This window comes from Schistocerca gregaria, chromosome X, assembly GCF_023897955.1.
Source record: "Schistocerca gregaria isolate iqSchGreg1 chromosome X, iqSchGreg1.2, whole genome shotgun sequence".
Classification (NCBI taxonomy): domain Eukaryota; kingdom Metazoa; phylum Arthropoda; class Insecta; order Orthoptera; family Acrididae; genus Schistocerca; species Schistocerca gregaria.
In genome coordinates, this window is record NC_064931.1 from 569,715,029 (window position 1) to 569,732,655 (window position 17,627).

At 42.9% G+C, this 17,627-nt stretch overlaps 1 protein-coding gene across 1 annotated transcript in view; it reads right to left on the reverse strand.

The window, feature by feature from the left end:
• Nucleotides 1–15,765: 15,765 nt before the first annotated feature.
• Nucleotides 15,766–17,627, reverse strand: part of LOC126297592 (quinone oxidoreductase-like protein 2 homolog) — a 43,900-nt gene continuing 42,038 nt past the window's right edge. The window contains exons 5-6 of the mRNA XM_049988567.1: nucleotides 17,119–17,265; nucleotides 15,766–16,058 (exon numbers count right to left, since the gene is read on the reverse strand). Of these exons, the coding sequence (XP_049844524.1) occupies nucleotides 15,899–16,058; nucleotides 17,119–17,265 (307 nt within the window). The 3' untranslated portion in view covers nucleotides 15,766–15,898. The remainder of the gene's footprint in view (nucleotides 16,059–17,118; nucleotides 17,266–17,627) is intronic.

Sequence of the window (17,627 nt, forward strand, 5' to 3'; positions counted from 1 at the left end):
CTTCCAATGTGCATTCACCGCGATGACGCCAAACACGAATGCGACCATCATGATGCTGTAAACAGAACCTGGATTCATCCGAAAAAATGACGTTTTCCCATTTGTGCACCCAGGTTCGTCGTTGAATACACCATCACAGGCTCTCCTGTTTGTGATGCAGCGTCAAGGGTAACCGCAGCCATGGTCTCCGAGCTGATAGTCCAAGCTGCTGCAAACGTCGTCGAACTGTTCGTGCAGATGGTTGTCATCATGCAAACGTCCCCCTGTGTTGACTCCGGGATCGAGACGTTGCTGCACGATCCGTTACAGCCCTGCGGATAAGATGCCTGTCATCTCAACTGCTAGCGATACTAGGCCGTTGGGATCCAGCACGGCGTTCCGTATTATCCTCCTTAACCCAACCCACCGATTCCATATTCTGCTAACAGTCATTGCATCTCGACCAACGCGAGCAGCAATGTCGCGATACGATAAACCGCAATCGCAATAGCCTACAATTCGACCTTTATCAAAGTCGGAAACGTGATGGTACGCATTTCTCCTCCTTACACGAGGCATCACAAGAACGTTTCACCAGGAAACGCCGGTCAACTGCTCTTTCTGTATGAGAAACCGGTTGGAAACTTCCCTTGTCAAAGCACGTTGTAGCTGTCGCCACCGGCGCCAACCTTGCGTGAATGCTCTGAAAAGCTAATCAGCATCTTCTTCCTGTCGGTTAAATTTCACGTCTGTAGCACGTCATCTTCGTGGTGTAGCAATTTTAATGGTCAGTAGTGTATGTACATATCCAAGATTCGTTCACTATGAAGAAGGAGGAGGTATCGTCCAAAAGGCGAGGTGCCAAAGCAAGGTTGGTACCTCGCTATGCAACCACAAGAGAAGATAATCGCTGTAAGCCGCATCGACGAATGGGCAATGCTGGCGTAACCATGCCCAGAAACGTTTCGCTATACCACCACAACCACTCTTCTTCATATGGCCGGGCACAGTATTGCTCAGCCCCAGTTTGGGATCGTCAAATAAGATGACAACATCGTCTCCTAGTAGGTCAGTTGTGTGTTCAATGTATTAGGCAGAAAGATACATGAAAGATATTATTAAATTTACTCTGAGTGAGGGGAAACTGGTACACCGGCCTAACAGTGTACAGGGCCCCTGCGAGCACACAGAAGTGCCGCAACACAACATGGAATGGACTCGACTAATGTCTGAAGTAGTGCTGGAGGGGACTGACTGCATGACTCCTGCAGCATTGTCCATTAATCTGTAAGAGTACGAGGGCATGGAGCTCTCTTCTGAACAGCATGTTGCAAGACCTCCTAGATATGGTCAATAATGTTCATGTCTGGGGAGTTTGGTAGCCAGCGGAAGTGTTTATACCCAGACAAGCAACTCTGTAGCAATTCTGGACGTGAGGTGTCGCATTGCCCTGCTGGAATTGCCCAAGTCCGTCAGAATGCACAATGGACGTGAATGGGTGCAGGTAATCAGACAAGATGCTTATGTACATGTCACTTGTCAGAGCCATATCTAGACGAACCAGGGGTTCCATATCACTCCAACTGCACACACCCCACACCATTACAGAGCCTCCACAAGTCCTGTTGCCATGCAAGGTTCATGGATTCATGAGGTTATCTCCATACCCGTATATGCCCATCTGATCGATACAATTTGAAACGATACTCGTCCGACCAGGCAAAATGTTTCCAGTCTTCAACAGTCAAATAAATGTCTGTGTTGACAGGCCCAGGTGAGGCGGCCAGTTATCAAGGATACACGAGTGGACCTTCGGCTCCGAAATCCCGTATCGATGATGTTTCGTTAAATGGTTCCTACGCTGACACTTGTTGATGGCCCAGCATTGAAATCTGCAGCAGTACGTGGAAGGGTTGCACTTCTGTCACGTTGAACGATTCTCTTCAGTAGTCGTTGGTCTTGTTCTTGCAGGATCTTTTTCTGCCTGTTTTGTTTCACCAGATTCCTGATATTCACGGTACACTCTTGAAATGGTTGTACAGGAAAATCCCCACTTCATCGCTACCTCGGAGATGCTGTGCCCATCATGTGTGCGCCGACTATAACACCATGTTCTAACTCTCTTAAGTCTTGATAACCTGCCATTGTAGCAGCAGTAACCGATCTAACAATTGCGCCAGACATTTGTCGTCTTATATAGGCATCGCCGACCGCCACGCTGTATTCTGCCTGTTTACATATCTCTGTATTTGAATACACATACCTTTACCAGTTTCTTCGGCGCTGCAGTGTACTTTGTCCGTTATAGTAGCCATTCGATCTCCTCCCAGAGCAATGTACAGAACTCAATACTGTGTATTTTCGTCCGGTACAACAAATGACGCCAAGTCTGGTTGTTTCTATGTACTTGACTCACCTGTCTGCAAAATGGTACAATGTGCCTCTTCCCTTGCATTAACCTTGGTTTGTCTTTTGATTATTTTTTGTGTTATATTGAGTGTTCAACCATATCTGAGCCACCACAGGAAACGTCTCTAAACGAAGTTGTTCAGTTTTAGGCGTAGCAGATTGGACGACTGCTGCCCGAAGTACAACAGATGACAATCCACCCCTCCCAGCTAGCAGCTCCGCTGGCAGTTGCTGCACTTAAGTTTTCCCATTCAGTGGTAGGGAAAAGGAATAATCCGAATACTGAGCGCAGTTGGAGGCTCACTTTGACGCATACAACATTACAGGTATGGCGCAAAGCACGTTTTCTTCAAACGTACTTCTGGAGCTGATGTGTACTGTCTGTGTTTAAAACTGTGTCCCGACTCTCGTTCAGAGACTATAGATAAGACAAACTGGTTTGACTGCTCAACTAACATGACAGTTAGGTACATGTCGCAGCAGCAAAGTTTAAATGTTTTCAAATCAAGCAGCAGTCAGCATAAACTTTGAAACAGTGGTTCGCCATTCTCAGAGGGCTCACAATTCATTGTAGGTTTAAGTGTCCGTGTGTACCCAGACATAGTGATGTCATGTTACGTGATGCATGCCATTCTCAAATTGCTAGCCAGATCCTGATCTGAAACCAGTTACGCCTATTATGGAATCTCAAACTATTGTGGACACAATTGCAGTTTATTTTGAGGCTCTGTGTGTTTCTGTTGTTCAGGGTGCATATGGCAAGCAGTCTATAATTAATGCTAGTGTTAAAGTGTTAGAAATAGGAGTTACACAAACAGCAAGTACAGGCATAAAAACTTTCACTTTCGTGGTAAACGACATGCGCTACAGGACATTGTGAGGAAGTCCTGTCCTCACGCTTTCCGAATCATGACCGGAAAGCTTATACTAATTTGTGACGCAAAGTGTTCCAAGTGTGGAAAACAAGGTCATATTTAAAGTGATTACAAGAACACCCAGACTCGAGCAACGGCCGACGTGCGGGCGCACTGCTGCAGCATAGCTGTCAACAAGTGCGTTCTGTAATGGCAAGGCCACTAAGGCCAGCACAAGCAACGGCTTGTACTTCCGCCTTGAGTAGGTAGGCAGGAGAACAAACTTTTTGTTCGATTAAGAGTGGCTCAAAGGACAATTAAATTGCAGTTGGATACTGGTGCATCTACCTCCCTTACTAATAAAGACACATACGAAGGGATCGGTAACCTACAGCTACAGCAGCCTACTTCTGTTTCGTCTGCATACAACAGACACGAAATTCCAGTATCTGGTGTGTGCAGTTTGCCAGCAATTTTTTGTGGAGTTACGAAATGTGTAATATTTCATGTACTAGTTCTAGAACCAGTGCAAACACTTTTAGTTTAGACTTCTTTGATTTGCTCAACCTTTGCATGCGAGACAATGTGCTACAAATCAGTGTCTCAGTGCCTCACACTATGACTTGCGCAATAAGTACAAGCAACTGTTTAAACTAGGTTTAGGAAGGGCTAAAGATTTTGAAGCGCTCATTACTGTTTGAGACAATGCGCAACAGCAATATTTTTCGCACACGGCCTGTCCCCTATGGGAGCAGGTTGCTCTGGAGTTGCAGAGATGGAAAGACAATGGGGGTTATCCAACCTGTCTCTGCAAGTCAGTGGGCATCGCCTTTGGTAATTCTCAAAAAGCCATCAGGAGGTCTGCGTCTCTGTGCTGATTTTAAAGCAACAGTAAACGCACAAACCGCCATGGCTTCTTTTCATCTCTCACGACTGGAGGAATGAACAGATTGACTGGGACCGGGAAGATTCTTTTCCAAGATTGATTTGCATGAGGCATACGTACATTTGCCGCTAGGCTAGCACTCCAAGCAATATTTTATGATGAACACTCGCCTATGTTTGCTCCAGTTTCAAATACTGCCACTCATAAGTGGCTCAGTTCCTGCTATTTTTCAGTAGGTCCTGGAACTATTTTGTGGTACTTCACTATCTGGAGGAAGGTAAACGTTGCAGATGGTAATTGTCTGCATTGTCCTCACCCTGACACCTACAGCTTCTAAAGGTGTACGAAGGGGCACAGGTCCTCTACAGACAGAGGTAAGGACATATATACATTGTCCGCCTGACACCCTGCATTACGATTTTTGTAATACCCCCGATAGCCACGAAGGGCAGGGATCTGCATTGCTGGAAACCAGGTTTCGTGGAAGGCAATGCAGAAAGTGGATGTAATGTTTAAGAGCTGTTGTAGCCCAGCCAGGTGGGGGAAAGAAACCACCGTATTTCCACTGAAGGATGATGCTTTCTGTAGTCTGGGAAGGCGTGAAGGAACCAAGGAGGCAACTTACACCTCAGGGTCACCTGAAACCACCTGTTGAGGCTTATGGTCTCTGTATCCATCGGTTCTGATGTTGTGGTGAGATCTGGGTCCTCAGGGAACCTCAAGGGGAGCTCTACCTCATCCTCAGAATTGGAACTTGCGGGAAGAGGTGGTGTGGAGGCCACTTGGATCTCTTTCTTCTTTGTCGTATTTTTTTCTCTTGTCCTCTAGCTTCCCTTTCGGTTTCTTCGACTGGTGGGGCTTCTCTGAGCTTGTCTCAGGAACTAACGATGATTGTGAAGCCTTATGACTAGCAGCTTGTGGTTCCTTCAGCCACTGGCTGATGTCGGGCTTCACAGCAGCAGAAGCATTGGAAGGCAGTGTCCTGAGGGACTCCTTCCTTGCAAGAGGAGCTGGAGAAGGCTGTTGCTTCTCTGGTTGAGGGGTGGGGATCAATGTCCCCAACAGCTGGGGGCTGTTGCTCCCCACAGAGCAACCATAAACGGGGCAGCCACAGTCTAGCAGCACTGGGGGCCTGCTTTAAGAGGCGTAGCTGATGGGGCTGCCATTTTCATAAAGGACGATGTTGTCGTAGCCTTCGCATATGAGGATGTCATGTGTACGGGGTTAAGAGAGACTTATTTCTTTTTTGCCTCTGTGTAGGTCAGCCCATCCAGGGCTTATATTCCGTTATCGTCCTCTCTTTCTGATAAACGGTGCAGTTTGGCGAACAGGGGAAATGGCGTTCTCCGCAGTTGACACAAATGGAGGAGGGGCACGAGGAATGTTTGTGTGTGATGGATGTCTGCATTCCTGATATGTGGGGCTGGCGTTACATTGAGAGGACATGTGCCCAAATTTCCAGCATTTGAAACCATACGTAGGGGCAGGCACATAGGGTTTAACGTCACACAGGCAGACCGTCACTGTAGGTTGGTGGGCAACACTCCATTAGACTGCAAAAGGAGATTTCTATGGAATATAATCCCCTGGGCCATGTTTAAGCTCTCATGGGGGGGGGGGGGGGGTGATGGAGAACAGGACATCACCCAGCTTGGCACAGGCGAGCAATGCATGGGATTGAGCAGGGGATTCTGTTCTTATCAGGACTGACCTAGTCTACATTTTGAATATTCCGGCCAGTTCCCCAAACTTGTCCTCAATGAGGCTTTGTTGCCACAAAGGATTCCCCATCAAACCCTACACAAACTAAGTATTAAGGAGAATATGCCTATCCTTGACCTTTGGTCCTACATTCCTCCCACAATGTAGCCAGGAGGGAAACGATTTGGGGTTGTATCGCAGCATTATATTGCATCTTACCTCTCTTAGAGACTGCTGTTACTGTTCGATCACCAACGTTGGACAGCTTCGTTCGCTTCAGTGGGGATCACCTGCCCTTCCCTGATGCCACCCACTCTGATCTGGGGCTCTCCCCATGAGTGCCACCCAGCCACAGAAAAGGTCACCTGATGAGATGGCCATTGCTGGGAGTCCTGATGTCTCAAGAATACAAGCATCTACTCCTTGGCATACATGGGAGTTTGCAGCTCAGGCAACAGAAGTGGAATCCCTGTGTTGTCAGGGGGCTACAGCCAAGAGGGTACATGATGAACCTCACACGACAGACTGGTTACCACACTGGATACTGGGTGCAAAAAAAGATCAATTATTATCTTAGGTTCTGGAAATGACAGCACACAATGGATATAAAGTGTGCACCCCATATGACGTCCTTGTCCAAAAGGCTGGATAATGGGTGCAATTAAATTTCCATAATAACAGATGGTCTCAGGGCACAAGGGATACATGATGCACCACGCAACGCATTTTTTCCCAAATGGTCCATACTTCTGCAGAATTTGAAAAGATGGAGGTCAAACCCAAAACAGGGACCTTAGACATTAAGCCAGGAGGTAGGAGACTCCTTTTAGTTGCCTCTTACGACAGACAAGAATACCGTAGGTCTATTCTCGACCCTGAACCTGCAGGGGGGCACAGCTTTACTAGTGGAAGTAGTATATTAATTATTTCTGGAACCATTCTGTGGTGACTGGAGCTTCTTGTGGGTGGGAGGTACATGTTGGGGTGCTTGAACTTGCAGCCAGCAACCTCAAAAGTTGCACATGGATGGTTATATGTGGGACTCCACCTCGCAGTTTTAATTAGGTTTTTTATATAAAGTGCTTACCTATTTATTCTCATCCTATCCCTGTGATGGGAAAATTGTTTACATAGTAAATTTTGTGATGTGTTGTGAGCAGACGTTTTTCACTGTTATTTACAAGTCTCAAATGGGCACACTTACAGTCACAGACTACTAATGCAGGTACAACATAGACTTGGTAGTTACACAGGGAACCACCCATCACAACCTCCTCAGATTCAGTGGTAAGATGGCCCAATGGATAGCCTGTCAAAAACTGAAAAAAAAAGCAAAATAGAAACAGTGAACGGTCCAAGAACAAAAAGTGCAATAAAGAGCAGCCCCCAGCAATGGCGTCGTGGGTAAGTGGTCATGGTGTTGGACTGTTAAGCGGGTGATCTGTGTTCAAAACTCCCTCACACCATTTACTTATTTTTTTTCTCTCCCCCCCTCCAAACATTATGAACTGTCCGTCTGGTCATTGAAATGTTTGTTCTCTTTCTGTAGTCTTGGCAGTTGTCATCCTATACATTGGTTGTCGAATATGAGTCATGTGGTAAGACTATGTTACTGTCACAAATAAATGTGATGAATACTGAGAGCAGGCGAGAAACCAAATAAATGTCTCACACAAATGAAAAACAACAAATAAACGGGTGTGAACTATGTTACAACACTGGAATTCTAGAGTGAAGCTTTCCAAAACAGAACGCAACTTCAAAAATATTAAAAACGTATGTTTTGACATAGCGCTGTGAAATTGTTGCATTCATTTCTTGTGGCTTATGTGCAAACTATTATGTTTTCATCATGTCCTTGGGAGAGATCACATATATGTCCGTACAAACACCTATATCGGACTAGGAGGCATATCTCACTCACTCACCAAATGTACATGTTAGGTGTGTCGACAAGAGATTCTGGCATATGACACAAATTCAGTCATCAATGCCATGTATGAAACACCAGACATTTTTTCCAGTGGCAGATTCTGTTGACTTGTCACCTTGTCATAAAACTTTTGAGGTCCCCATTCAAAACTCACTTCCTTTAGGTTGCTAATAGAATAAATGTGCAGAATCAACTGTCAATATAGGTCCCTACCTTACATCTCGCTGTTGCAAACGGGCATTACATCATGAAACATATAAAAATTTGAATAAAGCAAAGAGTGGGGGAAAAAAATTGGTATGAGGCAGGTCTGAACACGGCTCGCCTGTCTGGCAGTCCATCACCATAACCATGACGCCATTTCTTTTGCTGGTTGCTCTATATTGCATTTCTTGTTCTTGGACTGTTCACCCTTTCTATTTTGCTCTCCCCCCCCCCCCCCCCCCCCTCCCCAGTCCAGCACACCTTCTTGTTCAGTTTTTGATGGGATGTTCACTGGGCTCTCTTACCACTAAATCTGAGTGTGGTGTAATACAAAGTTTCCCCTCTTAGGAAGAGTGTATTTGTTATTAAGAGATAGATCATGGAAATTGTTAAACAGTCGAGCATCTCATATTTATGTGTGTGTTTTTCTGGGATACTGGATGGCGGTCATGCTTTGCAGTGTTTACAGAAAATGCCATGACATCATGTAATGTAGCAATGATGTACAATTGGTACATAACAAGAATTTGTTAAATAACACGCTGTGCTGCTTAATATTTAAATTCTCAGCAAGGACATATTTGTTGTTCATAGTGCAATGCAGAAATTGTTTACCTTGGGCTATTGGCATATTTTGAAAAGATAATAATGTTCTGCAATAATTGTTAAGTATTTAGGATTGTGAATTTAGAAACATCTTAGAATTTGAATGTCGATATTTGGAGAATATTGGTCAGAAATTATACATTGCAGTGGGAGGTGGTCACAAACTGGACTGATTATAGAGAATGGCTTAACATCATTAATTTATACACTCCTGGAAATTGAAATAAGAACACCGTGAATTAATTGTCCCAGGAAGGGGAAACTTTATTGACACATTCCTGGGGTCAGATACATCACATGATCACACTGACAGAACCACAGGCACATAGACACAGGCAACAGAGCATGCACAATGTCGGCACTAGTACAGTGTATATCCACCTTTCGCAGCAATGCAGGCTGCTATTCTCCCATCGAAACGATCGTAGAGATGCTGGATGTAGTCCTGTGGAATGGCTTGCCATGCCATTTCCACCTGGCTCCTCAGTTGGACCAGCGTTCGTGCTGGACGTGCAGACCGCATGAGACGACGCTTCATCCAGTCCCAAACATTCTCAATGGGGGACAGATCCGGAGATCTTGCTGGCCTGGGTAGTTGACTTACACCTTCTAGAGCACGTTGGGTGGCACGGGATACATGCGGACATGCATTGTCCTGTTGGAACAGCAAGTTCCCTTGCCGGTCTAGGAATGGTAGAACAATGGGTTCGATGACGGTCTGGATGTATCGTGCACTATTCAGTGTCCCTCGACGATCACCAGAGGTGTACGGCCAGTGTAGGAGATCGCTCCCCACACCATGATGCCGGGTGTTGGCCCTGTGTGCCTCAGTCGTATGCAGTCCTGATTGTGGCCCTCACCTGCACGGCGCCAAACACGCATACGACCATCATTGGCACCAAGGCAGAAGCGACTCTTATTGCTGAAGACGACACGTCTCCATTTGTCCCTCCATTCACGCCTGTCGCGACACCACTGGAGGCGGGTGCACGATGTTGGGGCGTGAGCGGAAGACGGCCTAACGGTGTGCGGGACCGTAGCCTAGCTTCATGGAGATGGTTGCAAATGGTCCTCGCCGATACCCCAGGAGCAACAGTGTCCCTAATTTGCTGGGAAGTGGCGGTGCGGTCCCCTACGGCACTGTGTAGGATCCTACGGTCTTGGCGTACATCCGTGCATTGCTGCGGTCCGGTCCCAGGTCGACGGGCACGTGCACCTTCCGCCGACCACTGGCGACAACATCGATGTACTGTGGAGACCTCACGCCCCACGTGTTGAGCAATTCGGCGGTACGTCCACCCGGCCTCCCGCATGCCCACTATACGCCCTCGCTCAAAGTCCGTCAACTGCACATACGGTTCACGTCCACGCTGTCGTGGCATGCTACCAGTGTTAAAGATTGCAATGGAGCTCCGTATGCCACGGCAAACTGGCTGACACTGACGGCGGCGGTGCACAAATGCTGCGCAGCTAGTGCCATTCGACGGCCAACACCATGGTTCCTGGTGTGTCCGCTGTGCTGTGCGTGTGATCATTGCTTGTACAGCCCTCTCGCAGTGTCCGGAGCAAGTATGGTGGGTCTGACACACCGGTGTCAATGTGTTCTTTTTTCCATTTCCAGGAGTGTAGTAATTCAGCCATAACTGTAACTTCAAAGTGTCTTACATTATAAATTTTGTTAGTATTTCACACCATTTTGTAGACTACACTAAGATGTCATTAAATTATAGCAATTCAGCCACACACTACTCACACACTGTAATGCCAAAATTTCTTACCTCATTAGTTGTGGCAACATTTACTGCTATGTTTTAAGGAGAATAACTCTGCTGATGATAATTCTCCCACCAGTATGGTGAAAAGGCCTCAAATGATTAGACTGGAATATTTACATCAAGCAACTAACTGAGTGGCATGAGCAGTGGAAGGGGATGACCTTCAAAGTACCTCACACAAGCACCCAGCAGACAAATGCTCATTATAAAGTTTCACCGTGATCTTATCTTACCTTATCCTATTTTGAGTGATGCATCACTCTATGTTCATCTGTGTCACTAACCACCCTGACTCTCTACTCATATATGTGAAATCCTAGAGATTTGATGTTGATTGGATGTTAAACTGTAAGCTTCTTAAAGTCAAAAGTCGAAGTAAGCCTAACCCTCAGTAAATGAGTGTTGGGGCAGATAAGGGAATACAGCAGAGTCATCCTGGGTGAGGTCCTAGTGGAAGTAGCCTTCCTCTGGCCTGTTATGAAGTCTCAAGTGTCTATGTATATGGCTGTGTGTGTGTGTGCGCCTGTGTATATAGTGTGATATTCCTGTTGTTTGGATGAAGGAAACAGGATGAAACATGCCACCAGCAACTGGAAAGCAGCCTATTCCTCTCAAATGGCATTGAGTTTAAGGTCGTCATCCAGGAGACCAGATTGTCATCAACAGTAATAAACACCCTTATTCCATCAGACACTGTGAAGAGGTTTGGTAATAAATACACATTACTGGCACGAAGTTTGGTGCTCAGGAACTAGACGCCATTGCCTCTCCTCCACTTGCCAGCGAAATAGTAGCGAGTAAGGCAGCTAGGGCAGTTCATGGACAGGCAATGAATTTCCTCCCCATCCCCCTCACCTCAAGGTCAAGGTCAAGGCCAAGATCACCCCCTCCTCCTAAGCCATACTAGAGTTCTGGGACAGATGAAGTCCTCCAATCCAAGATGGCTGACTCTAAGACAGAGAACTGATTTCCCCAATCCTCTCTCCACCCTCAATGTCACAACCAGGTTGTGCAGTTCCTGAGACAGACAAAGGATTTTCCATACTCTTCCCTCACCCATCCAAGATGGGCACTTCTGTGAAGGATTGCTCTCATGAGTGCAAATGGTCAGCCACGTTTAATGTTTAAACAGTTACCAAAGTCGCCACTGCCATAAAGAATTTAGAGCATTACTGGATGGTATCTGTCCCCACCACTGCCACAACCACATAGGAGGTTGTACACGTGTATACAGGGTGAGACAGCTAAGACACGCCACCCCAAATACACACAGAATAAATAAATGTATTGAGGAGCAGTTTTCGCCAAGTTATAGTGGACTATACGGTGAATTTCAACAGATTTTGTGTCAACATATTTATAATTCTCCCGCGATTTACATTTTATGAAAAAATGTCATGGAGAAAACACTAACATAAAATAGCTGGCATGATGTTGGCCATCAAGTAGCAGTTACAAACATTACGCGGTTAATTTTCTTGACACCAGGGTGCTTTATTCACCAGGTTTGAACTAGTAAACATGTAAAAATTGGAACTATTCAAGCTGTATCTCCTAACGCTATCAAGCTCTACTCTGTGCTCTACTGTGCATGTGCAGCTTCGGGTTTTGGATTGTCACGACACTTTCGTCAAACCATATGTAGTGTGTTTTGTCATTTGGCCGCTTGTAGCGCTAGCTGACACCTTCGCTCACTTTGCACTGCTCAAATGTTTTTTTGTTTAAATACAGTACCAATTACTTATTTCTTCATGTTGAGCAAAACGTGTTTCGAGTATTTAGTCTCGTTGTCACTTGCAGTATTTATGTATGTATTTTTTTGTGATGTTACACACACAATGTAAGTGATAGTTTGCATGTGTGTGATTTTCTATATAACTGAGGAGGCACAGTACTTGATAACCTCAAAAAGACAGTGCGAGAGACCCAGAACAGCACATATGCAAACACCACACAAAATACATATGTTAATATTTGCACACTAGAGCAAGAAAAAAATTCTCAGAACTGAGCATGAAAAAATACATAACTGATGCAGTGTTTCATTACTGAAATAATGAATGATAGCTGCAGGTTCCCAAAAACATTGACTATGGAATATGAAATTGAAAATGTTTCTGCTTTCCAGACAATTATTGGTTCCAGTTACATCAGTGATTTTTATTAATGAATAAACCTTCATCATACAACAAACAATTCCCCAACGGGTATTTTGATGCCTTTTATGTACATATATTAGACATAAAGTGCAAAAATGTAAGGGGGTAACATATACCGTCAAACAGAGTGATTTTGGACACCAGGGCAAATTCGGACAGTATGGCTTATTTGTTCTTTGTTACTACAAAGAAACAAAGAGTTGCTTACTTTAACATCCGTGCGCCAGTTATTTTAAGTGCAAGATTGCATTTATCGCTTTGCACAACTTTTATTTTGCGGCAATTGTTTTCCTAGGTGAATAATTGACCAACAGTCTCAGTGTTAAAAATCCATGCATTATCGTAAAGAGGAAACTTTCTATTGTTGTGCCGAGCGGGAAGTTATTATAACCATAATTGTCGGCGCACTCAGTAGCTAACAGCATTGAGACAATTTCTGTACAAGTTTGTTGAGTTTCTCGTGGAAGGTTATAAAATAATGACAGTTTTTGTAAAACTGTGTACTGTGTGGGGTGATTTCAGACAATGCCAAGAACATATAAGAGCAGGAGAGGTGCTAAAGTCTGTTGTAATTATGACCCAGAACTTTTAGATAAAGCTGTTCGTGATATTCAGAGTGGTAAATCATCGTATAGAAAAGCATCAACCCTACAAAATAAAGTGCAGGAAGCACATCCGAATAAAATGGGAGGACAGTCAGTGCTAAATAAAAAAGAAGAAAAAATGTTGAAGCAAGGTATCTTGAGGGCTGCACATTGGGGATTTCCCTTCACTAAATTGGATTATAGATATTTAGTTAAAGGTTACCTTGATAAATCTAGCCGAAAAGAGAAGAAATTTTGTAATAATTTGCCAGTAAAAGAAGATATCTTCCTGTTTGCTTAAGCGAAAATACTGAATGAGCTCTTGCAGAAGTGAACAAAGAGACTGTTTAAAATAAAAACTTATCTGTGATAGACAAAATTCATTATGTCATTCCATATCACTTATTCGTAACAAAGGGCTGCTTTAAAATGTGTAAAATTTAACCAAAATAAAAAACGCATGTAGAATTTAAAAAAAAGCAGTAACTGTCCCAATTCGCCCTATATATACTGTAACTTAGGACAGAGATTTTAAAAAACACACTTGTCCGAAATCACCCCAATCCATGGGGTGACTTTGGACACTTAACTGCCTCAGATAAATATACCTACACATACACTTTCTGGTTCTGGGATATTTTATTTTTTACACATATACCCTACCACTTCCACAACAATCAATTTAATCTAACAATATATACGAAAGTTACAATCAAAATAACGACAAAACTGTCCGAAATCGCCCCGTTTGACAGTACATAACTTTTACAGCTTAAAATATTATTTCCCACATTTTATATTTTGTTTGGAGCCCCTTGAAAAATGTCAAATCGGGGTTTCATGTATTTTGTCTTTCTTTCTCCCATCACAATCAGTACCAGTATTCATTTCATCACTCTCACTCATATCATTTTCTTCATTCTCTTCCCACAGTACATCATCCTCACTGCCATCTAGCACATTTGATATGCAGCATTTTTTGAGCCCCTTGATGATAGATCCTGGCGAAGCAAGAATCCACTAGCACAAAAGTGTGATGTGTGGATTCTTAATCTTACCAGACAGTGTAAGGACATGGTCTTCTTCCAGAAGTCAATCTGAATACATTTTTCAGATGTTGTCCTTGAATGGTTTGCGCATGGCCACATCTAGTACCTGTAGTTCGAAAGTCATTCCTCCAGGCATTATGACAAGATCTGTCTTTTGTGCTGCAAGTTTATCTTTTACTTCAGAAGTTAGATGTCCTTTAAAAGTATCCAGAACTACCCTGGCTGTCTTAGCAAGCAGTGCCTCATGTCTGCGATTACAAACAGCAGACAATCAGTCAACCATCACCTGCGTTTTCATCCAGCCCTTTTCATGGCAGCAAATTGCTAAGCCCACAAGAAAGTCTTCTTTTGGCATGGTTTTTCTATTCAAAATGGCATAAGAGGGTAACTTTCCCATAGCAGCTGTAACACCTAACATCACAGATATTCTACATTTTCATTCCCAATTCCTCTTAATGAGATACTTCTGTCCCTTTCATGTCTACAGTCCTATTGCTCAGCATGTCATAAGAGACTGGAATTTTGTCAACATTGCCAATCTGATGAATGGGTGACACTTTTGTAATTGGATGATGATATGCTGGAAGTTGACCAGCTTCTCCTCGAAATTTGCTGTGCTATTGTAGTACTTCATCAGAGAGCAAGATCATTTCTCTGCATAAACCAACAACACCAACTACTGCTCACACGGAATTCTCATTGTGCAACATTTAAGACTTCTGAGACTTCCAAGGCCTTCAGTAGGGAAATTTCTTATGATACAGGCATCCCATCTTTCCTCTTATCTTGTACACTGGTAAAAACCTTAGCTTCAAGCTCTGGATACTTGCCACATTTTGGTCCCTGTGCAATTTTGTAATTGAAACTGCCTTTTTACATTTTTCTTCTGAAGCAATCTAGTGTTGCCCATTAGATTCATCCAATCCATACTTTCTTCCAGCCTCTTTGTTGGTGGTTCTGGCATAATGCACAACTGTAAGTTTAAAGCTTGCATTGTAACTATGTCAAAGTCCTTGGCTTGATGATGCTTTTCACTCTAAATAGTTGTCCATATCACCATTAATCAGATTTTCTTATCAGTATCCAACTGAAACTGATTAAGTGAAATAATACTGGTAGACATACACTGTGTCAACACCAATAAAACACTGGCAAAAGTTTGCATTGCTGCATAATAAAATGCCTTGTCAGCAAGTTTGGTTATAAACACTAGCTGTATTGTTGCACGTGAGCTTGATTTTTGTACAGCAATTGTTTATAAAACAAAAGGTAGCAGATATAAGCTGCACCCTAACTTTTCATGGGTGAAATTTGGATAAAACATGCGGCTTATTTTCGGATCAATACAGTTGTTTTCTGCACTTGTACTTCACTTTTGTATGACTGCCACTTATGCTCCATGTAAAACCAATACATTTACCCTGTTGAATGCATTTGCTTCCTTCATATTCCTCCTCCCTACCTACCAACAACACATATTTTTAAATCACTCTTCATACAACTGTACCAATGTTTTCTAATATTAAACATTCATGTTCAGTGCTCACACTTTCTGTAATTTGAGACGTCCTCTGTCTTTCAGAGGTCTTCTGGAAATTCACAAATAAGTACCAAGAGAACAGTACAGGGTTTTTAATTTTTTTTTAAAAAAAGCAACTGAAACATTTCTACAAAATGATAGCAGGCTTTTTACTATTTACAAGGAAAACAGCACAGATCACATAGACAGATCTCTCATTACAGCAGTGAGACAGCACCTTTAATCTTCATCTTTTAACTGCACCACCACTTTGCCTGTTGTTTCATGCCCCTCCATATATTCAAATGCTGAATTGACATCTGCTAAGGGAAATATTTTGGAAATTGCAGGTGCTGTTAAGCCCTGCTCACACATGTCTATGGCATCTTGGACAGTTGTTCTGAAAGACAATTAGAAAATGCAGAATGTTTCAAATTAAAATAGAACTAAATATAATTATATAACATATTTAAGTAGATAACTACATTTTTAAGACATGAAAAAGGATGGGTGACAAAGTGTGCACAGACATAAGGTAGCACAAGAGGACAAGAAATAATCAGGGGGAAGTGTGTGTGTGTGTGTGTGTGTGTGTGTGTGTGTGTGTGTGTGTGTGTGTGTGTGTGAGAGAGAGAGAGAGAGAGAGAGAGAGAGAGAGAGAGAGAGAGAGAGAGAGAAAGGTGGAGTAATCTAAAAGTTTGCAGACAAAACAAACAATAGATATGTCTCCTCCAGCTACTCTCAACAGCTAAAGGCAAACTGTTATCTCCAAACATAACCAACAACTACACATACAGATGGTCTGGAATGTGTATTTTTTATTTTGTATTTACTTACACACACACACACACACACACACACACACATACACACACACGTGCTTTATGCTCCACTGTGATCCCTTCCAACTTACATACTCCATTCTCTGGATACGCCTGTGTTAATAGAAACATTCTGCTTTTATTTTTCTTATTTAGGTTGTTTTAAACAACACAAATATTCATACCATTCTGATACACAGGCCACCTGTGTGTTTTCTCTCCAACCATCCACGACACAGTAATGTCAAAAACTTTGAATAAACTAAATCCTGCCAACAATAACAAATGTAATGCATGTCTAAATATTCCAGAAAAAATTGTAAATTTAGAACCTTTCCATTTTCACTATGTCCACTTTCCTGTTAAGTAATTTTACAGTTTGTTTCTCCTATTTATCATCAAGGATTTGCCAACTATAAGTTATGTATTGTACGTAGTCTTGTGTACAAGTAGTAACTGATGAAGCATATCCAAGATGTTCAAACAATGAAATTAAATTTTAAAAAATCAAGTTGTTTTGTCATCCTCTCTTTTGTATAGCACAGACCTTAATAAATTGTCATATAACTAAGAAAACTAACTGGTTTCTGTTGAATTTTGAGGTATAGCTGACCTAGTTTTTAAGCATACTATACATACCTATAAATTTCTAAATCTGCTTTCCGGTATGATCCCAGAGAGATTCCAACAAGACTCATAGAACATGGTAAAAGAATACCAGTAGCAACTTGTTGCACAGTTCTGGATGCAAAACCTGCCAGGATGACTGTACCTTCATGGGCTACACTGAAAATATGCAGAAAGAGCTGTGTTATAACAAGCTAAACACTGACAAAAATCATCAGTAAAGTCACTTGTTAATCTTTCTACTAATTATGAATGTTTCCAACAGAAGAAATAACACTTTATGCAATATTGCAGTACCTGTGTTAGTCTGATTATGATGCAAAGTTCCTTTGGACATGCTTGTGTGTCCAAAGGAACAGGCACTGTGACGAATACAACTGTTATGAAACACGTGAACAATTGCAAATTTGTTTCATAACACTTGGAGTCACAGGAGTATCTAAGATGAGAACTACAACATTTTACTTGTAGCTAAGGGCAGCATTCCACTTCAGTAAGTTTTTGGACAGGATCAGTGATGA